This window comes from Mobula birostris, chromosome 7 (assembly GCF_030028105.1).
Source record: "Mobula birostris isolate sMobBir1 chromosome 7, sMobBir1.hap1, whole genome shotgun sequence".
Taxonomy (NCBI): domain Eukaryota; kingdom Metazoa; phylum Chordata; class Chondrichthyes; order Myliobatiformes; family Myliobatidae; genus Mobula; species Mobula birostris.
In genome coordinates, this window is record NC_092376.1 from 30,920,645 (window position 1) to 30,943,654 (window position 23,010).

Here is a 23,010-nt window from a genome sequence, read left to right on the forward strand (position 1 = left end):
TGCCATAGTGCTCCTGCAGTGCTTCCCCAGCAACAGCACAGAAGGTTACATAAACAGTAACAATCACAATGGCAGGGAACTCTCTCAGTAAGTTAGCAATGGGCTGTTTACTACCAAACCATTCACACACCAGTTTATTGACGGAGGCACACAAACTTCCTCTGCGGGTCTTACCATAGGTCACAGCACTTCTGTCCACTTGAAAGGAGATTAGGCCTTCTACTTGGATGGGCAAGTCTGAAACGGTGCCCTGGAGCCACATTTGTGTCAGGACGAGTTTGCAGCAGTTCCTTATCTCCTACTAGTACAGGCACAGATGCAGGTAATCTCGCTTATTTTCTAGCATTTGGACGTTATGAGTCGCATCGTCAGGAGCATGGGCCTGCAGTTATCCACTTTGTCTCGCATGAATACCAGCACACTTACTGGGCTTTTATGTCCTTGCACACAGGCTCTGATGTCCACTTCTCCGAGTAGCTAGTAGGCCACAGCACAATTCAGTGGCCCACTGTACATGTTAGGCCATAACTGAACAGCATCTTCATTATCCATTTCACTAGTGAGGGAGATTTACAGAGTTTAGTGTTTTTTTTATGAGCAAAGTGCTTTTCAATCATAGAAAAGACCATTGATTGGAGCTGGAGAGGTCACTGTGACTATGCATGCTGCCATCTTGTAAAAGACTGCAGTTTCCTCAGACAACTCGAGTGTTCATTGCTGTTTGATATATACTCAGTGGCCACTTTATTGAGTATACCTATACACCTGGTCGTTAATACAAATATCTAATTAGCCGATCATGTGGGAGCAACTCATTGTGTAAAAGCATACATACATGGTCAAGAGATTCAGTTGTTGTTCAGACCAAACATCAGAATGGGGAAGAAATGTGATCTAAGTGACTTTGACCGTGCAATGATTGCTGGTAACAGATGGGGGTGGTTTGAGTATCTCAGAAACTGCTGAACTCCTGGGGTTTTCTCTAACAACAGTCTCTAGAGTTGACAACGAATGGTGGGAAAAATAATTAAAAGCAGTTTTGTAGGTGAAAATGCCTTGTTAATGAAAGAGGTCAGAGAAGAATGGCTAGACTGATTCAAGCTGACAGGAAGGCAACAGTAACTCAAATGCTGCAACATGCTGTAATAGTGGTGTGCAGAAGAGCATTTCTGAATACATTGAAGTGTATAGGCTATAGAAGTAGAAGACCACAAACATACACTCAGTCAACACACACACAAAATGCTGAAGGAACTCAGCAGGCTAGGCAGCATCTATGGAAAAGAGTATAGTCAACGTTATGGGCCAAGACCCTTCATCAGGACTGGATTTCCAGAATCTGCAGATTTTCTCTTGTTTGTAATTGAACATACACTCAGTGCCCATTTTATTGGATATAGGAAGTACTAATAAAGTGGCCACTCTGTGTATATACAGTACGTATATTAGAGGAATTCTGAAAATGCAATAAAACAAAGTACGAAGGATCCAAATCATCCCAACCACAATCTATTCCAGTTGCTACCATCCGGGAAGCAGTACCTCAGCACAAGAGCCAGGACCAACAGGCTCTGGGACAGCTCCTTCCACTAGGCCATCTGACTGACGAACTCATGCTGGTTTAAGTGTATTCTATGTTACATTAACTGTTCTATTTATTATAAATTATTATAAATAACTATGATTGCACATAGCATATTTAGATGGAGACATAACAAAGATTTTTACTCCCCATGTATGTGAAGGATGTAAGAAATAAAGAAATAAAGTCAATTCAATTCAATTCAATATAATCAAAGAATAGCATAGCAGACAGGAGAGGCCAAATTGCTGCCTGCTAATTCTATTTTTATATTTTTCTTTTGTCATTATGAAATCCCAGGCAAGAATAAGTTACCTAAAGTCATTTAGAGTAATTGAAAGTAAGAATTCACATAATTTCTGGTAAAAGATTTTTTAGATACTGTATATAATATTAAAAACAAGTTCAGAAACTCAAAAGTGACATACCTATGACAACCTTCTTGTTAAAATGAGTCTTATTCTATCTAATGAATTTCATTTGGGATTTGCTGAATTTGAGTATGCGGGCAAACCTTTAGTCTGTTATTTTACATGTAATCTTATTCAATAGAAGTATCTCTGTCACTGTTTGTACTTTCTCAGTGTGAAGCCGGTGTTTCTATGGCAGTGTTGTATCAGACAGTGTGGTGGGAAAGTGGTTAAGACTTTGCAAGACTTCAATGAAAATATGTGTTTGTGTGTGATTTGTTTACATTTCCTATTGCATTTGTTCACTTTGATCCTGTGTTGTTAACTTTTTTTCCCTCTTTGTAGGATGGCACAGTGTTTGACGGCAGGCCAATTGAATCGCTGTCTCTAATAGATGCTGTGATGCCTGATGTTGTACAGACTAGACAGCAAGCATTCAGAGATAAACTGGCACAACAGCAGCAAGCAGCAGCTGCATCTTCAGCTCCACAGCAAACAACACCAAAGAATGGAGAAGCCACTGTTAATGGGGAGGAAAATGGGGCACACACTATCACAAGTAAGTATCGCAGGATACTTATTCATCTAAAAATTGGAACATTTAGTTGCTAACACTAAGGAATTATTTCTGTTTGTAATTTCCAGGAATGGTAAATTTAAGGATACGATACGTTTAAAAATTACAACTAGATATGTAGAAGTGAATGTTGTAGAATTATCTGCCATTCTTAATTGGAATTCTATTATTTTATTTTAGATATATATGCATTAGCCCTTATACACTTCTTGGGGCCTATTACTTCTAGATAGCATATTCTAAGAATATTTATAGAATATTTTATTGTTACTATTTGGAATTGTGTTTATTTATTAAACATCAGTATAACTAATTATATAACTATATGTTAGTATGCCATTGACATCTCACCTTCCCATTGCCTTGGTAAGCAGCTAGCAGAGTCATCACTTTGACATGTATATGTGTATACAACCTATGGAGGTATATAGTTTGTAGAAATTTTACAAATCAATCATTTATAGCTATACTAAGAGTCCAATTAGAACTTAGTTTGATGCTCATCTTGTTTTTTCTAGAAGTATCACAAATTCAATACAATTATTAAATATAAATTGATTTGGACAAATTTTATATTTCCATCCGTCCTAAATATAACTCATTTCTGAAATATGCGGCTGGATGCCTTCTTTAGGTTCTGCATTCCAGAGGTGCAAAGTATTAGTATAGGAGGCCAGCAATGCAGAACCCCCTCCCCACCCACCCACTAGAGCAAAGCTGTTCCCCTTTGTCTCAGACGGCATTAAAAAACTGCTGGTGGTTCTGTGGTAATCCATGTTGGGAGAGAAAATCACACAAGTTGGGCATGGGGCATTGCTCAGATTCTGGTTCTCCAGATGCAGACCTACTCAAGCTGAGGACATGAGCCCTCAGTATCTACACCTGATTCTATGCTCAGGACCATGCTGACTTAGGATATGGGTCTGAAGGGGCCAACACAGGGGACTGAAACGAGGAGGGAATTAAACAAAAGGTTGTAGACAAGATTCTTTGTGTGTGTGCATGTGTATACTGTGTGCTGTGATCCAAGTACATGCATATATGTTTGGAATGTATGAGCGCATGCATGTGTGCCAATTAATGAACTCCATACAGGTGATAATGCTCTGCAGCAGAGGTATTTCTCCAGTTGTCTCAGAACTTCTTGCCTGTGGATCAAGACCTTACTATGGTCATGCTGTATCATAGCTGATTTATAATGACTATCAGTGCTAAAAAGATTCATGCCTAGCATCTTTCACTCCTCAGAACTAACATGGAACCAAACATGCTTGACTGTGAGAAGCTGCCTAAGAATCTGAGGCTTGAAGATACATATGTCAACCAAGAAACATAAAATTTACATTTCCACCGCCAGTTGGTCACTAAAATCCCAAAGCATTTTTATCTTTTTGCAGCTAATAAATAGTGCTGCTAATTTTAGTATTCCTGCTGTTGCCGTAGTTTTCAGCTGATTCAATACAAAATGGAAATTGAATCTGTTCTCTTGGAATTTCAGCTGTGTGCTGGTACACTTTTAACCATTGTAGGAGATCATTTTGAAACTTAAAAGATGCATCGTAAATAAAAGAAATTATTGTTAAAGCAACATTACTGTATCCAGTGACTGCAGAATATAATAGATCTTTACCATGGCTAGGTTTGCCTTCATTAATCAAGCTAAGATTTAAAATAATTTTTTTCTAAGTGTCTAATACTTGAAATGTGTTTTTTTATATATAGATAATCATTCTGATGCTATGGAAATAGATGGAGATGTTGAAATTCCTTCAAACAAATCCACAGTCTTAAGGGGTCATGAATCGGAAGTATTCATTTGTGCCTGGAACCCTGTCAGTGATCTTTTGGCATCAGGGTAGGTATTGCATAAGATATAGTATTGGACTGAAATATAAATGACATAAAAAGATACGGATAAGTCTTTTGTCCTGACATCAGAAGCACAGTTCTCATCTTTCTCATCTCTCAGATAGCTAGAACTATGATGTGTTTGTTTATATTCTAAAACTTTTCTATGCTGGGTTTCTATGTGCTCCAACCAAAGAGACACAAAGTTCTCAGTGCCACTGAAAATGTTCTTTCACCATTTTGAGATAATACAGGCCAGTGGGAATGTTATACTTTTTGAGCTGGCTCTGAGAACAACCTCGAATCATTTCTCTCCAACTCATAACCTCTTCCCTGGATAGTATTCAAATTAAGGTGTTTGCAGTCTGGATCCTGGCCTGGAATGACATGGTCTGCCTCTCAGAATTGACTGAATACAGTAGGGGTTTCAGTGCTGGTGTTAGCTGCCTGGGAGAAGATGTTGATGTTGTTTTATCGCAAACAAGAGAAAATCTGCAGATGCCGGAAATCCAAGCAACACACTGGAGGAACTCAGAATACTGGAAAAACTCAACAGGCCAGGCAGAAAAGGTACAGTCGACGTTTCGGGCTGAGGCCCTTCAGCAGGACTCCTCCAGGGTCTCGCTGGAGGGTCCTGCAGAAGGGTCTTGACCCAAACTGTCTACTGTACTCTTTTCTATAGATGCTGCCTGGCCTGCTGAATTCCTCCAGCATTTTGTGGATGTTGTTTTACAAACCCCATTTCCAGAAAAGTTGGGATATTTTCCAAAATGCAATAAAAACAAAAATCTGTGATATGTTAATTCACGTGAACCTTTATTTAACTGACAAAAGTACAAAGAAAAGATTTTCAATAGTTTTACTGACAAACTTAATTGTATTTTGTAAACATACACAAGTTTAGAATTTGATGGCTGCAACACACTCAACAAAAGTTGGGACAGAGGCATGTTTACCATTGTGTTATATCACCTTTCCTTTTAATAACATTTTTTAATCGTTTTGGAACTGAGGATACTAATTGTAGTAGATTTGCAAGTGGAAATTTTGTCCATTCTTGCTTGATATAAGACTTCAGCTGCTCAACAGTCTGTGGTCTCCATTGTCTGATTCTCCTCTTCATGATGCGCCATACGTTTTCAATAGGAGATAGATCTGGACTGGCAGCAGGCCAGTCAAGCACACGCACTCTGTGTCTACAAAGCTACGCTGCTGTAGCCCATGCAGAATGTGGTCTGGCATTGTCCTGCTGAAATAAGCATGGACGTCCCGGGAAGAGACGTCGTCTTGATGGCAACATATGTCTCTCTAAAATCCTAATATACGCCTCAGAGTCAGTGGTACCTTCACATACATGAAACTCACCCATGCCATGGGCACTGATGCACTCCCATACCATCACAGATGCTGGCTTTTGCACCTTTCGCTGATAACAATCTGGATGGTCGTTTTCATCTTTGACACGGAGAACTCGATACCCATTTTTTCTGAAAACTAGCTGAAATGTGGACTCATTTGACCACAGCACACGGTTCCACAGTCTTTCGGTCCATCTGAAATGAGCTCGGGCCCAGAGAACTTGCCGGCGTTTCTGCATAGAGTTGATGTGTGGCTTCCTCCTTGCGTAATACAGTTTCAAATTGCATTTCTGGATGCAGCGACGGACTGTGTTGAGTGACAATGGTTTTCCGAAGTACTCCCGAGCCCAGGTGGCTATAATTGTCAAAGTAGCATGACGGTTTCTTAGGCAGTGCCGCCTGAGGACTCAAAGATCACGCGCATTCAACAGTGGTTTCCCACCTTGCCCTTTATGCACTGAGATGTCTCTGAATTCTCTGAATCTTTTCACAATATTATGTACTGTAGATGTTGAAAGACCTAAATTCGCTGCAATCTTGCGTTGAGAAATGTTCCTTTTGAACTGACTAACAATTCTCTCACAAATTTTGGCACAAAGGGGTGAGCCACGACCCATCCTTGCCTTGCAAAGACTGAGCCTTTGATGGACGCTACTTTTATACCCAGTCATGATACCTCACCTGCTACCAATTAGCCTGCTTAATGCGGAGTCTTCCAAACCCGTGTTACTTGAATATTCTGTGCACTTTTCAATCTTATTTTAACTTTGTCCCAACTTTTGTTGAGTGTGTTGCAGCCATCAAATTCTAAATTTGTGTATGTTTACAAAATACAATTAAGTTGGTCAGTAAAACTATTGAAAATCTTTTCTTTGTACTTTTGTCAGTTAAATAAAGGTTCACGTGAATTAACATATCACAGATTTTTGTTTTTATCGCATTTTGGAAAATATCCCAACTTTTCTGGAAATGGGGTTTGTATGTATCCTTTCAGAGGATTTACAGGGTACTGCATCAGCAACATTGGTATTGCTTTTCCAGTGAGGGCTCTTGTTGTAGTCCTTGTCTCAAAAGCATCCAGCAGCATAGGGAATCAGAATCACCTTTAGTATCACCAGCATATGTCATCAATTTGTTGTCTTTGCGGCAGCAATACAATGCAATACGTAATAGAAAAAACAATGAATTACACTCAGTGTATATACTAAATAGTTAAATTAAGTAGTGCAAAAATAGAAATAAAAAAGTAGTGAGGTAGTGTTCATGGGTTCATTGTCCATTCAGAAATTGGATGGCAAAGTGGAAGAAGCTGTTTCTGAATACCTCTTTCCTGATTGTAGCAATGAGAACAAGGCATAATCTGGGTGATGGGAGTAGTTAATGATGGGTGCTGTCTTTTTGAGGCATCACTCCTTGATGATGTTCTGGATACTACAGAGGCTAGTGCTTATAATGGAGCTGACTGAGTTTACAACTCTCTGCAGCTTTTTTCGGTCCTGTGCAGTAGCACCCCCCACCCCCACCCCTCCATACCAGATGGTGATGCAGCCAGTTAGAATGCTCACCATGGTTCATCTGTAGACATCTGTGAGTGTCCTTGATGACATACCAAATCTCCTTAAACTCCTAATGAAATATAGCAACTGTCATGTCTTTGTAGCTGCATCGATACTTTGGGGCTGGGATAGAACCTCAGAGATACTGACCCCCAGGAACTTGAAATTGTTCACTCTTTCCACTTCTTATCTCTCAACGAGGACCAGTCATCTTACCCTTTCTGAAGTCCACAGTCAGTTCTTTGATCTGACTGACATTGAGTGCAAGGTTGTTGCTGCGACACCACTGTTACTGTTGCCTGGTAGACTGTGAGATTTAAGTTGTGAGTTGTGGTTTGAACTCCTTTCCTCATTTGGCAGAAGCTGCATAGATGGTCTGAGAATAATGTTCAATTTCCTCAATGAACTCTGCCTTGTTTGAGAGATGCCTCCCAAAATATGGGAAGCAATTTATATTTCTCACAAACTTATGGATAATAAGGGGTGGGGTGTTGTGCAGTACTTTTCTATATCTTAAATATACAGCAGTTTTTTCATATGCTTCAGAGCATGATTCAAAGATAACTTAGAGCTTGGCCTCCCCAAATGTAGACATTAACGAGCATCATCTGTGAACTACAACTCTATGATGGGTTGAAGTGATTGTGATTCCAGAGTGGGGGCAACATAGGTTGTAGTTTCTGATTTATTCTATAGATTATCTCCACTCCTTCTGAAAACCTTTTGGAGGTGAGGGGTAGCATTGCAGTAAGAACATTAGGAAAACCATTAATTCATTAAGGTTTGGTCATTTGTGGACTATTAGTTAAGGTCATAGCTTACATGTTATCATTTAGCTGGTATAAGTTGGGTGAATCTCTATAGCAGCCTCAATGAGGAACACACTAGTAATTATTTAATTTTCTAGTTAAACAGAAATATTCAGAACAATTTTTAATATGGATCAATTCATAAAAATTTTAAAATAGAGCTCAAAATTTTGTAGCTGGTGATGCTGTCTTAGCGATGAAACCACATCGTTGTTTCAGATGGGGAGGATGAATTCTTGACAAAGCACTTATAGCACCACCATGCCACCTAGTGGCACAAAGTCAAGTAAAGTGAAGTCACTTTTTATTGTCATTTGGACCATAACAGCTGGTACAGTACACAGTAAAAATGAGACAACATTTTTCAGGACCATGGTGCTACATGAAACAATACAAAAACTACACTAGACTACAGACCTACCCAGGACTGCATAAAGTGCACAAAACAGTGCAGGTATTACAATAAATAATAAACAAGACAATAGGCACAGCAGAGGGCAGTAGGTTGGTGTCAGTCCAAGCTCTGGGTATTGCGGAGTCTGATAGCTTGGGGGAAGAAACTGTTACACAGTCTGGTCGTGAGAGCCCGAATGCTTCGGTGCCTTTTGCCAGATGGCAGGAGGGAGAAGAGTTTGTATGAGGGGTGCATGGGGTCCTTCATAATGCTTTTTGCTTTACGGATGCAGCATGTGGTGTAAATGTCTGTATTGGCGGGAAGAGAGATCCCAATGATCTTCTCAGCTGACCTCACTATCCGCTGAAGGGTCTTGCGATCCGAGATGGTGTAATTTCCGAACCAAGCAGTGATGCAGCTGCTCAGGATGCTCTCAATACAACCTCTGTAGAATGTGGTGAGGATGGAGGGTGGGTGGTGGACTTTTCTCAGCCTTTGCAGAAAGTAGAGACGCTGCTGGGCTTTCTTTGCTATGGAGCTGGTGTTGAAGGACCAGGTGAGATCCTCCGCCAGGTGGACACCAAGAAATTTGGTGCTCTTAACGATCTCTATGGAGGAATCGTCGATGTTAAGTAGAGAGTGATCACTCCGTGTCCTCCTGAAGTCAACAACCATCTCTTTGGTTTTGTTCACATTCAGAGACAGGTTGTTGGCTCTGCACCAGTCCGTTAGCCGCTGCACCTCCTCCCTGTATGCTGACTCATTGTTCTTGCTGATGAGACACACCACGGTTGTGTCATCGGCGAACTTGATGACATGGTTCGAGCTGTGTGTTGCAGCACAGTCGTGGGTCAGCCGAGTGAACAGCAGTGGACTGAGCACACAGCCCTGGGGGGCCCCCCTGCTCAGTGTGATGGTATTGGAGATGCTGCTCCCGATCTGGACTGACTGAGGTCTCCCAGTCAGGAAGTCTAGGATCCAGTTGCAGAGGGAGGTGTTCAGGCCCAGTAGGTTCAGCTTTCCAATCAGTTTCTGAGGAATGATTGTGTTGAATGCTGAACTGAAGTCTATGAACAGCATTCGAACATATGTGTCTTTTTTGTCCAAGTGGATTAGGGCTAGGTGGAGGGTGATGGCAATGGTGTCGTCTGTTGAACGGATGGGACGGTATGCGAACTGTAGGGGGTCCAGTGAGGGGGGCAGCAGGATCTTGATGTTCCTCATGATGAGCTTCTCGAAACACTTCATGATGATGGATGTGAGTGCAACGGGACGGTAGTCATTGAGGCAGGACACTGAAGACCTCTTCAGCACGGGGACGATGGTGGCGGCCTTGAAGCATGTAGGAACGACGGCGCTGCTCAGGGAGATGTTGAAGATGTCAGTGAGAATCTCTGCTAGCTGGTCTGCACATCCTCTAAGCACTCTGCCAGGAATATTGTCTGGCCCAGCAGCCTTCCCTGGGTTGACCCTGCACAGGGTTCTCCTCACATCAGCCATGGTAAGACATAGCACCTGGTCATTTGGAGGAGGGGTGGTCTTCCTCGCCGCGACATCATTTTCCACCTCAAAACAAGCGTAGAATTTGTTCAACGCATCTGGGAGGGAGGCATCACCAGCACAGGCAGGTGGTGTTGTCTTGTAGTTGGTGATGTCCTGAATGCCCTTCCACATGCGCCACGTGTCGTCACTGTCCTGGAAGTGGCTGTGGATTCACTGGGTGTGTCCACATTTCCTAGAAAAGCATTATTATAAACATTAAGAAGCCTATTCACGAAAGGAAATGGAGGAACAGATGGTCAAAAAGAATGCTTTTAAGGGGCATCTTATATGGAGAGGAGCTGAGTAGAAGCACAGGTATTTAGAAAGGGAATTCCAACGCGTAAGGGTTTGGAGGTAGAGAAAGCTATTGGGAAGAGCTTAGAATTGGGGATGTGCAAGTCACCAGAACAGAAAGAAGACAGATATCTCAGAGGGTTGTGAACTAGATAAGATTATAGGGATAGGCAAGGCTAGAAAGATGAATGGTTTTCAAAATAAGAATGAACATTTTAAAATCTTGGAAACCCAGAATCCAATGCAAGTTAGTAATAAACAGAACACTGTGTAAATATGGATATGGGAAACAGGATTTGGAATGACCTGGGACTTGGAGTTTGTATAAGAGAGGTCAGCTAAATGTACCTTGGGAGTTCTCAAGTCCAATCATACACAAGGTATTCATAACAAATGATATAAGGCGGGGATAGAGCTGATGATATCATAGACGTGGAACTGAGTTGGAAGCACACCTTGAACTTGAATAAGATAGCATGGTTAAAAGTAGAAAGTAAATAGATAAATGGAGTTGTCGGCTTGTAAATAGTTTGTGGCAGGATAAAGGTAATGGCTTCCATCCTCCCAATTACCTAGGCATGTAATATTTCTTTTTATGGAATATTAAATATTTGCTAAGCAGAGTGTATCTTAGAGACATATACTAAGTGGCCACTTTATCAGGTACACCTGTTAATGCAAATACCTAATCAGCTAATCATGAAGCAGCAACTCAGTGCATAAAAGCATGCTGACATGGTCAAGATGTTCCGCTGTTGATCAGACCAACCATCAGAATGGGGAAGAAATGTGATTTAAGTGACATTGACCATGGTTGGTGGTTAAGGATGGGGTCGTTTGAGTATTTCAGAAACTGCTAATTTCCAGGGATTTTCATACTCACCTCGATAATAAGCAAGTGCTTTGAGACGCTGGCCAAGAACTACATCTACAGCATGCTACCACCCACACTGGACCCCCTACAATTCGCCTACTGACACAACCAGTCGACAGATGACGCAATAGCCGCAGCTCTGCACACATCTGGAGAAGAAGGATGCTTATGTGAGAATGCTGTTCTTGGGCTACAGTTCAGCATTCAACACCATAATTCTCTCCAGGCTCAACAAGAAACTCAGAGACCTCAGCCTTCACCCTGCCTTATATAGCTGGGTCCTGGATTTCCTGTCAGATCGCCAGCAGGTGGTAAGAGTGGGCTCCCTCACCTCTGCCCCTCTGGACCTCAACACAGGTGCCCCTCAGGGTTGTGTCCTAGGCCCTCTCCTTTACTTCCTGTATACCCATGACTGCGTCGCCACCCACAGCTCCAATCTGCTAATTAAATTTGCTGACAATACTACACTGATTGGCCTAATCTCAAATAATAATGAGGCAGCCTACAGAGAAGAAGTCATCACCCTGACACAGTGGTGTCAAGAAAACAATCTCTTCCTCAATATCGCAAAACCAAAGGAGCTGGTTGTGGACTACAGGAGGAATGGCTAACCCCTATTGACATCAATGGATCTGGGGTTGAGAGGGTGAACAGCTTTAGGTTCCTTGGCATACACATCACTGAGGATCTCACATGGTTTGTGCATACCAGCTATGTGATGAAAAAGGCACAAACAGCTCCTCTTTCACCTCAGACAGTTGAAGAAGTTTGATATGGGCCTCCAAATCCTAAGAACTTTCTACAGGGGCACAATTGAGAGCATCCTGACTGGCTGCATCACTGCCTGGTATGGGAACTGTACTTCCCTCAATTGCAGGACTCTGCAGAGAGTGGTGTGGACAGCCCAGCACATCTGTAGATGTGAACTTCTCACTATTCAAGACATTTACAAAGACATGTATAAAAAGGGCCTGAAGGATCATTGGGAACCCGAGTCACTCCAACCAGAAACTGTTCCAGCTGCTGCCATCTGGGAAATGGTACTGCAGCATAAAAGCCAGGAACAACAGGCTCCGGGACAGCTTCTTCCACCAAGGCCATCAGACTGGTTAATTCATGCTAATACAATTGTATTTCTATGTTATATTGACTGTCCTGATGTACATAATTTTTATTATAAATTACTATCAATTGCACATTGCACATTTAGATGGAGACGTAACGTAAAGATTTTTACTCATTTATATGAAGGATGTAAGAAATAAAGTCGATTCAATTTAATTCACAATAGTCTCTAGAACTTATAAAAAATGGTGTGGAAAATGAAAAATATCCAGTGAGCAGCAGTTCTGTGAGTGAAATCACCTTGTTAATGAGTGAGGTCAGAGAATGACCAGATTGGTTCAAGCAGACAGGAAGGTGACAGTAACTCAAAAAACCATATGTTGCAACAGTAGTGTGCAGAAGGGCATCTCTGAATACACAACATATCAAATGTTGAAGTAGATGGGCTACAGCAGAAGAAGACCAAGAACCTATACTCAGTAGCCACTTTATTAGGTACAGGAGGTAATTAATAAAGTAACCACTGAGTGAAATGGTAAGAGGAGGGAGTTTGGGAAAGATCCTCAAGTGGGACCATTATGAAGGTTTGGAACTGAAAGGAAAACGATAGCAGATGATTCTCTAACTGCAACTAGAGAGGTAGGAATGCAGAATAATTAAAAATGTGCATGCTAGTGATCAGAAATAAAAACAATAATTATGGAAACCCAGAGCATATCAGGCAGAATCTGTGAAAAGTAGAGCAGTTAATAATCCAGGTCAAATACTTTTCAAAACAAGTGTCTTGAAATGAAACAATAATTCTTTCCTTCTTTCTTTCTTGCCTGAACTGCTGAGTATTTTCTGTTTCTATTTTAAATAGTGAAAGGTGGCACAATAGTGTAGTGTTAAAGCATAATGCCATTTCATTGCCAGTGATACAGATCGTTTTTCTCCACTGTTTGATAGGAATTTGTATATTCTCCTCATGACTGCCTGGGTTCTCCTGTTACCTCCTACATTTCAAAGACATGTGGATTAGTAAGTTAGTTGGTCACATGGGTGTAATTGAGCAATGTGGACTAGTTGGATAGAAGGGTCTGTTACCATGGTGCATCTCGAAAATAAAAATAAATAAAATAATGAAAGCACATATGCATAATTCCACCCAGATGAATCATGCATTGAGAAGGTGGAAGGTACTGTGGTCAGCCATGTATGATTATAGAAAGATACAAAGGGATGAAGATGGATGGTTACCTCTGTCGCAATATTTACCTCTAGAGTTGATTTCTTGGTTAATCCTTATGCACTGGGGGCTCGAAGATGAATGTTTCAGACATCTAATTACCAAGATGGGGAATATGAAATTTCATAACTTGTAAAAAAAAAAGTAATTTGTCATCTTTCTAGTTCTGGAGACTCAACTGCAAGAATATGGAACCTCAATGAAAATAGCAATGGTGGCCCTACTCAATTAGTACTAAGGCATTGTATCAGGGAGGGCGGACAGGATGTTCCCAGCAATAAGGATGTTACATCACTCGACTGGAATGTAAGTTTCTATGGTTATAAAATCAATTTGTAACCTTGTGTGAGTCATTGTAATTAAAATCTATTAACTCAATCTTTAATTGTCAAGAGAACATCATTAGGAATCAAAAGTAGTGCTCCCAAATAAGTAGTCTTTGTGAGTTAATGAATTACAAATAATGTTTTGTTTTGTTTCATTTATATTACTGTATTGAAAACATCCTGTCACTAAATAATGTCTTATTTTGGCAAGAGTTCTTTAAACAACCATTCCATGCAATGTTCATGTAATATCCATATAGTTCAGATTTAATAATCAGTCACTTTCTAATCCTCTAAATTATTCTCTGAAAGCTTCCTCCTTATATCAGTCATCAGCTAGAAATTGTATTTCAGAAATTTAATTTTCACTTGCCTTTGTTGATGTAAAAAATAAATATTTGATTGAGTTAGTAGTTTGCATGCAATTACCTTGCTTTTTATTTCTTTTGGGTGTCATCATTGTTAGAGGGAATTCCTTGCATTAATTTAATTGATGAAGTTCAAGGGTATTTAGGACAAGCCTAAGGGAAAAAACAGCAGTACCTACTCCAAGCTTACTGTGATGAGTCAGAGCAAACTGATTACACGTGTGCCTTAGTACATCAACATTACAGATTACTGTGCTAAATGACTTTTTTTCTGCTTAGTAAAATTCTGTTCCACACACTGATTTTGTAAGTACACTTGCTACAGCCCACACCCACCCTCCACAGCTGCAATTATGATGTAATCTGGCATACCTCCAGAACTAGAAGCTACAGTATGCTAATAGTATTATTAGTATGGGATTTGTAAATGTGATATGAGAAGAGTTGGCACAAACCTTGAACCAAAATTGATCTGAATTTTGGCTCACTTTGAAGGATTCAGGGTCAAGTACTGAGTTATGTGGGAACATGAGCATTTCAGCTGAATGTTTAGTGTGATTTATACTCTACTGAAAATAGGGTATTCTGTGCTGAATTGCACTTTCTACTGTACCTGGTTAATTTTCACAGACAAACTTGACTTGCTGCACTATTTTATTCAGTTTTGATCTCACCTTTTTCTGGCCATTAGATCTTCTGTAACATGTCAAACCTGCGTCTACATTTCACAAAAGAACTAGTACTAGAAATAACCTTGGCATAATTAAAGGTATCCTCTTCAGTTCCAACATAAAACCTCACACTCTATTTCCTGATTCCAACCTCTGCTCAGCACCAAAGGAATAAAAATAACCTTGCATTGTTCAAAGGTTCATTTATTATCAAGCATGTATCCATATACAACTCTGAAATTTGTCTTCTCCAAATAACCATGAAATAAAGAAAGAACATGAAAGTCATTCAGAGAGAAACATCAACCCCCCCCCCACAAAAGAGAATGGCATCCAGATCATCAACCCCCGCCCCCCCTTGCACAAAATGGAACAGGAACATTGACCCCCAAAAAGCAACCCCTCCGTCACACAAAAAACTAACAGAAAACAACACAATATCAACCCCCAAATACCCTCGCACAAAAAAACAGAAAAGGAACAGGTGATTAAAAAAAACACAGAATATGAAAACCAAAAGTCAGAAAAAGTCCACAGTCTTTAAATGCAATAGTCCAATCAATAAATGCAGAACCACGATACCATCCTTTGATATCACCTAGATTCATTGAAAGAGAAGGACACCACACGAACACAGAGAGGCTTACCTACCTGCCACAGTGAGCCACACAGCAATAGGCTGCTCACAGACACAGCAATCAAAAGGCAGGCAGTCAATGCTGAAACTGTCACGGTCCCAGAAGCACATTTAAGGTGAATAATAGATGTAAAAGAAGTAAAAAAGGATATTTTTGTGAGCTATCTGGAAGATGTTGACCAAGGGAACATTCTATACTGGTGCCATCTTTCATGGCCTTTTGGGTGTCCCAAACATTAAGGAGATTTAGATATTATATAAATTTGCTGGTCAAAATTGTGTGCTTCTATTTCTATGGTATCACTAATTTTTACTCTCCATCTAAAATTTAGCTCCAATCTTAAGGGACTTACATTTTGCTTTATTACTGTTTTGAATTGCACCTTCAACATCCTTGAACTTTCCCTTTGTTCTGTCCTTCCAAGGTGCAATTTCATATGTAGAAACAGACCTGATGCAGAATGCTGTGCATTTTATCTATTCTTTGGTTGCAGAGTATTCAGATGTTTTTCTGATCTGTCTGGATCATCCTCTATTTTGATGCTTCCTAGTCACTTCAAAATCTGCTCTGTTGATTATATCTTCAGTTTTCTAACCCACTTCTGGAATATTATCTTTCTTACCATTTTGTATTCGTTATGCTAAAGGTGGTCTTAAATTGAAAGTTAGAAAGGTGCGCAGTGGTGTAGCTGTTAGGGCAATTACTGTACATGCGCTAGCAATCACTGATTAGGGTTCTGTTCCCACCATTGTCAATAAGGAGTTTGTATGCTCTTCCCATGATTGCATGTGTTTCTTCCAGATGCTCCAGTTTCCTCCCATATTCCAAAGGTGTACGATTAGAGGTAGTAAATTGTGGGCATGCTATATTAGCACCAGAAGCCCCTAGCGCAATCCTCACTGATTTGATTTGAAGCAAATGATGCATTTCACTGTATGTTTCAATGTCCATGTGACCAATAAAGCTAATGTTTATCTTTAATTTTCACAAGGAGAGCTAAGCATTGATAGGATTCTTTTTTCACAGAGTGACGGAACACTTTTGGCCACTGGATCATATGATGGATTTGCTAGGATATGGACAAAGGATGGTAGGTCATAAATAAAAATAGTTATCTATGGTTTGTAAAATGTCTGATTCTTACCTAATTGTATCAATGACATTGGATATTATTTTGCACAGGCAATCTTGCAAGCACCCTCGGACAACATAAAGGGCCCATATTTGCTTTAAAATGGAACAAGAAGGGAAATTATATTCTCAGTGCAGGAGTTGATAAGGTAAGATTAAATTTCAGGACCAGTTTGCAGAAAATTGAAACCACACTTTTTATTTATTTTAGCTGATATTTTCTCCATATCCCTGACCACATAGCCTGCTGCATTTTTACCTCATTATCCTGCCAATGGATCTCTGACTTGGTCATGGGCAGGTGAATGTCAGCACAACATTCATTATTCTTTTCCTCTTCCAACTAGTGCATCTGTCATATCCTGGGTTCTATGGCTTATTCCTGATGTAGATCACCAATGAGACTGAATCTCAATGGTATGGAGGAATTTGGGCTTAGACACATATTTCATATAAGAGCATTGGAGACTTCCGGTAGAGCTCATGGAGTGAAGTCGTGCTCTTGACTCGCTCCATTACCTCTGAGTTTTTTTTCTTATGATCAGCTATATTTAACTAACCATTAAGGCACCGACTTTTACAATAATCTGAAACAAATTGGGCTTTTTGATATTCGGATGCTTTTAAGGTCTGCTATGTCCAAGAACGGAAAAAATGGGAAAGACGGCAAACCTCCGGTTAGACCGAAAGGTACCGATCTCCTTCTGACTGAACCACTGTTGACTCTGAAAGCTATATTGGATCTAATTCAAAGGGAAATTTCAACCTCTATAACGGAGCTGATTCGTGCGGAAATTTCAATTAATTTCCAGAAAATTGCAAATTCAATCGATAAAATGCAAACATCTATTATGGAACATCAGTCGGCTATATCTAATCTTCAGAAATCCACGCAACAAAATGAACTCAAGATGGAGAAAATTGAAGAAACAATTACTACAATGAAGAAAAAACTGGACTTTCTGACTTTTAAAAACTCTGACTTAGAATCCAGAATGCGACGGCAGAATATTTGAATTATTGGTGCTCGTGAAGCTGTTGAATCTGACAACCCTATGAAGTTTTTTTCTCAACTTTTAAAAGATGCATTTCCTACCGTATTTCCTGACCAACCACCGTTATTGGATCGGGCTCACAGAGTTCCATCACATTCGTCTAAGTCAGATAAACCTCGACATGTCATTTTACGTTTTCATTACTTTCAAGACAAGGAGAAACTGCTTCGATTTGTTCGATCTAAAGGTTATATTGATTTTTTGGATCTTCAGTTCCGATTCGTGGAGGACTTCAACAAACAGATTCGGGATCAACGGGTTCGTTACAGATCTGTGATGTCGGAACTCTACAAGATGGATTTAAAACCAGCGCTGCTTTACCCTGCGCGTTTAAGGATACGTACGCCTGACGGAGCCCTTTGTTTTTGTGAATCTCCATCGTATGCCCAGAGTTATCTGGATCAATTTTCACCTTCAACATCTTAATCGTAATTTTTAATTATCTCCGTTTGATCGGAGGTTGTGAATCTGTCAGGTTTAATTTTTGGTTGCTTTATATGGGCAGAAAAGTTTTTTTTGATTAATTAATATGGTTGCCAAACTTTCTTTCTAACTGCGTCATTCCTTTCTTTTTCCCTGGGGATTATGGGTGGTTATTCCCTCAGCATCATTTCGTGTATTTCCTTTGAGGCCTTAAATTTCGTAGTCTTTAAATGTACTTTTTTCTGTAGGTTTTCCTAACTAGTTTTATATTAATAATTTTGTTTCTTTTTTTTGGTTATCATAGGGTCTGTAGTCTGTTACGGTTTTCTTTATATTTTCTGGCTTTTTTTCTGTTTTATATCGTGTTTGTCTTAACTGCTCTACTTTTTTTATTCTTTTACTGTTTTATAACTAGCTGATCTTTTTTATATTTACACTTCTTTTAGTGAGCGTCTGTCAGAAGTCATGGGGGTAGTTCTAGTGCTTGCTTCTTTCTGGCGGGTCTGCTTTAGATTTAGCCTTGGGGTCATGGGGTGGGGGGTGGTGGGAGGGGCTTCACGTTTTAGTTTTTTTTTCTTGGGCTATTTACATTACTGAAGCATTGGTTGCGTTCTCCTACCCGTTATCTCTGGTTTGTTCTGTTCCCTTTCCTGGTTCATGGGTCGAACCTATCGTCAATCCTCTTTTTTGCGGGTTGACTTTAGGGTTTATGGAGTCTATTATTAATTTTGTCTCCTGGAATACTAATGGTCTTAATCATCCTATTAAAAGGAAAAAAGATTTTAAAGTATTCCAGAGACTTAAAGCACATGTTCTATTTTTACAAGAGACCCATGTGCGGAGGGGGGACAGACTACGTTTTTTTAAATTCTGGAAGGAACAACAGTTTCATTCGAATTCTAACGCTAAGATTCGAGGTGTCTCTATTTTTATAGACTCCTCAGTTACTTTTGTACAACATGATATTTTCTCTGATCCGAATGGTAGATTTCTACTGGTTAGTGGTCTACTATTCAATAAAAAGGTAGTTTTGGTTAACGTTTATGCTCCCAATATGGGCTGTCCGGAATTTTATAAATCATTATTTAATCGGTTCCCGAATTTGAATGAGTTTTCATTGATCTGGGGCGGAGATCTTAATACTTACTTATCTCCAGTTTTGGACCGTTCGGCTCCTCTACAGACCTTACCTAATAAATCTGCAACTTTGATTAACTCATTCCTCTCTGATTCTGGGTCGACGGACATTTGGCGTTTTTTGCATCCTCAGGAAAAAGATTTTTCTTTTTTTTCGCATGTTCACCATTCCGATTCAAGAATTGATTATTTTTTTATTGACTCTCGGCTTATCTCTTCAGTGATTAAATATGATTATGATTCTATAACCATTTCAGATCATGCTCCACTTAAGCTTTCTATTAAAATTCAGGTCAATACACAAAATAATAGACAATGGCATTTTATTTCGTTGCTGCTTCAGGACTCGGATTTTGTTAACTTTATGAATGAACAGATTGATTTCTTTTTTACAATCGACTACACAAAGGATATTTCTGTGAACATTCTTTGGGATACTTTTAAAGCTTATATTCGTGGTCAGATTATCTCGTATTCTGCTGCTTTGAGGAAGAAGTTGAAGCAGGAGGAGTTGGTAATTGTGGACAAGATTAAGGAAATTGATAAGAAATATGTTACAGCTCCCTCTGAGGAGCTGTATAAACAAAGAACTGAACTTCAAATGGAGCACAGCTTATTACTTTCGTCCTCAATTGTAAACCAATTAAAGAAAACAAGAAGTGAATTTTATGTACACAGTGACAAAGTTGGTAAACTGTTGGCTAACTAACTGAAGTCTAATTATACTAAATCTCAAATTAATCAGATTTATAATCAAAATGATCGACTGATATTTGATCATGCGGAGATCAATCAAACCTTCTTTGATTTTTATTCTTCCTTATATCAATCTGAGTCTTTACGAGACTCTCAATATATGAATGACTTTTTAGATAACCTAGATTTTCCTGAGATTTCACAGGATATGTCTTCTATGCTTGATACTTCCATTACTACTGATGAGATTAAGAATGTTATTTCCTCTATGAACCTGGGGAAAGCTCCTGGCCCTGATGGGTTTACCATGGAATTCTATAAGTTTTTTGTACCTTCATTAATCCCTTGGTTCTGTAGGGTTTTAGAGGCTTCATTAAAACTTGGTAAACTTCCCGAATCCTTTTATAGAGCGTCAATCTCTCTAATATTAAAGAAGGATAAAGATCCTGCTCAATGCGCATCTTATAGACCAATATCTTTATTAAATGTTGATTCTAAAATTTTTTCTAAATTATTAGCAAACAGATTAGAAAAAGTACTCCCTTTTATTATTTCGGAAGACCAAACGGGTTTTATTAAAGGTCGTTACTCTTTCTATAACATTCGCACACTGTTAAATATTGTTTATACCCCCTCACAAAATGTTCCTGACTGTGTTATCTCTTTAGATGCTGAAAAAGCTTTTGATAGAGTAGAATGGCCTTACTTATTTAAAGTGTTTGAAATGTTTAATTTTAGCTCAAAATTTATATCCTCGATTAAACTGTTATATCATTCTCCTATGGCCTTGGTCTGTACTAACTCTTTAAGCTCACCTTTTTTCCCTCTTTTTCGAGGTACTCGACAAGGTTGTCCTCTTAGTCCTTTATTATTTGATATTGCATTAGAAGCTCTTGCAATTGCCATTCGAGAATCTCCAAATATTATTGGGATAACTCGGGGCCTAAAGTCCCATAAAATATCCCTCTATGCTGAAGACTTACTTTTATATATTTCTAATCCTCAAAAATCTATCCCTGCTGCTTTAGATTTATTAGCACAATTTAGTCTTTTTTCAGGTTATAAATTAAACCTTAGTAAGAGTGAACTTTTTCCGATTAATAAACAACTTCCCTTGTATCATAACTTTCTGTTTAAATTGATTAATAATTATTTCTCATATCTTGGGATTAAAATTACTTGTAAATACAAAGATTTATTTAAGACTAATTTTTTACCCTTAATTGTCCATATTACTCAACTTTCACCTAAATGGTTTCCATTATATTTAGCTTTGATTGGTGGTATTAATGCAGTTAAGATGTTTATTCTGCCAAAATTTTTATATATATTTCAGGCATTACCGATTTTTGTTCCAAAATCTTTTTTTGATAAAGTTGACTCTAAAATTTCTTCATTTATTTGGCAAAATAAAAACCCGAGATTGGATAAAATACATTTACAGAAAGCCAAGAGAGATGAGGTCTAGCATTACCTAACTTTAGATTCTATTATTGGGCAATTAATATTCGACATATGAAATTTTGGTTACTTGACCAAGATATACTATCCATTCCTAAATGGGTAGTATTGGAATTACAATCTGCTCAGGGCTATGCACTTCGTTCTATTTTAGGTTCCTCTCTTCCTTTTGATTTGAAACGCCTTAAACTGGTCTCTAACCCGATAGTTAAGTATACCTTGCGTATTTGGTTTCAATTCAGAAAATTTTTTGATCTTAACCAATTTGGGCTAGCGATACCTATTTTAGGTAACATATTTTTTCCTCCCTCTTTCACGGATCGTGCGTTTCAAATTTGGAAGACTAAGGGTATTTCACGGTTTTTGGATTTATTTTTAGATGGTTCCCTTATGTCTTTTGAACAATTATCTAGTAAATATAATTTACCAAGAATACATTTTTTTAGATATCTCCAAGTTAGAAATTTCCTAAGTACTATACTCTCTTCCTTTCCAACGCTACCTCCTACATATATTTTAGATAGTATAATTAACCTTAATCCATGTCAGAAAGGTGTAACGGCTATTATTTATAATATTATTATAAAACTTAGGAAAGCTCCATTTGATAAGATTAGGTCAGATTGGGAACAAGAATTGGGTTCTATTATTTCCGTGGATGACTGGGGGCAGATTTTACAATTAGTCAATACTTCCTCTATCTGTGCTAAACATTCCCTAATTCAATTTAAAGTTGTTCATAGAGCACATATGTCCAAAGATAAATTAGCTCGTTTCTATTCTCATATTAATCCTTCTTGTGATAGATGTCCGGGGCAGATAGCCTCTTTAACTCATATGTTTTGGTCTTGTCCTACTGTGGAAACTTTTTGGAGAGACATTTTTAATATTATCTCAAAGGTATTGAATATAGATATTTCTCCTCATCCTATTACTGCTATCTTTGGATTACCTAAAATTTCCAGTAATCTTTCCCCTTCAGCCTGTAGAATGATTGCATTTCTTACTTTAATGGCGAAAAGATGTATCTTACAACATTGGAAAGAGCCTAGTGCTCCAACTACCTTTTTTTGGTTTTCCCAGACGATATTATGCTTAAATTTGGAGAAAATTAGAAGTAATCTTTATGATTCCTCACTTAAATTTGAACAGACCTGGAGATCTTTTATTCAATATTTTCATTTAATGTAATTTTTTTTTCTCTTTTGTTCCATATTTATATTTCCTTCTTGCCTTTTTTTTAACTGTTTTTAATGGAGGTCGGGTTTGAGGACGTGATTTTAAGTTCTTTAACTCTACCTGTTTCCAAGTTAGCCCATTGCTTTGCTTTTAGTTTAGTTGCACGGTGGGTTTTTTTTGGGGGTCTTTTTTCCTTTTCTTTATTGATATAAAAATCAGTATACTATTATTTTACCATATCATTTTATGTTTAAATTGCACTGTTTGTATCAATTTTTTCTTCTGTATTAATATCTCCTGTAATTTCTAACAGTGTATTAGTGCCTTTATGGTTTACCCTTTGTATACTTATTCAATAAAAAGATTTAAAAAGAAAGAAAGAAAGAGC

At 38.7% G+C, this 23,010-nt stretch overlaps 1 protein-coding gene across 2 annotated transcripts in view; it reads left to right on the forward strand.

Moving 5' to 3' along the window:
• LOC140200085 (F-box-like/WD repeat-containing protein TBL1X) overlaps nucleotides 1-23,010 on the forward strand; it is a 385,438-nt gene that overhangs the window by 342,263 nt on the left and 20,165 nt on the right. For both annotated transcript variants that reach the window (XM_072262830.1, XM_072262831.1), the window contains 5 exons: nucleotides 2,338-2,551; nucleotides 4,292-4,424; nucleotides 13,702-13,843; nucleotides 16,567-16,630; nucleotides 16,723-16,820. In XM_072262830.1, the coding sequence (XP_072118931.1) occupies nucleotides 2,338-2,551; nucleotides 4,292-4,424; nucleotides 13,702-13,843; nucleotides 16,567-16,630; nucleotides 16,723-16,820 (651 nt within the window). The remainder of the gene's footprint in view (nucleotides 1-2,337; nucleotides 2,552-4,291; nucleotides 4,425-13,701; nucleotides 13,844-16,566; nucleotides 16,631-16,722; nucleotides 16,821-23,010) is intronic.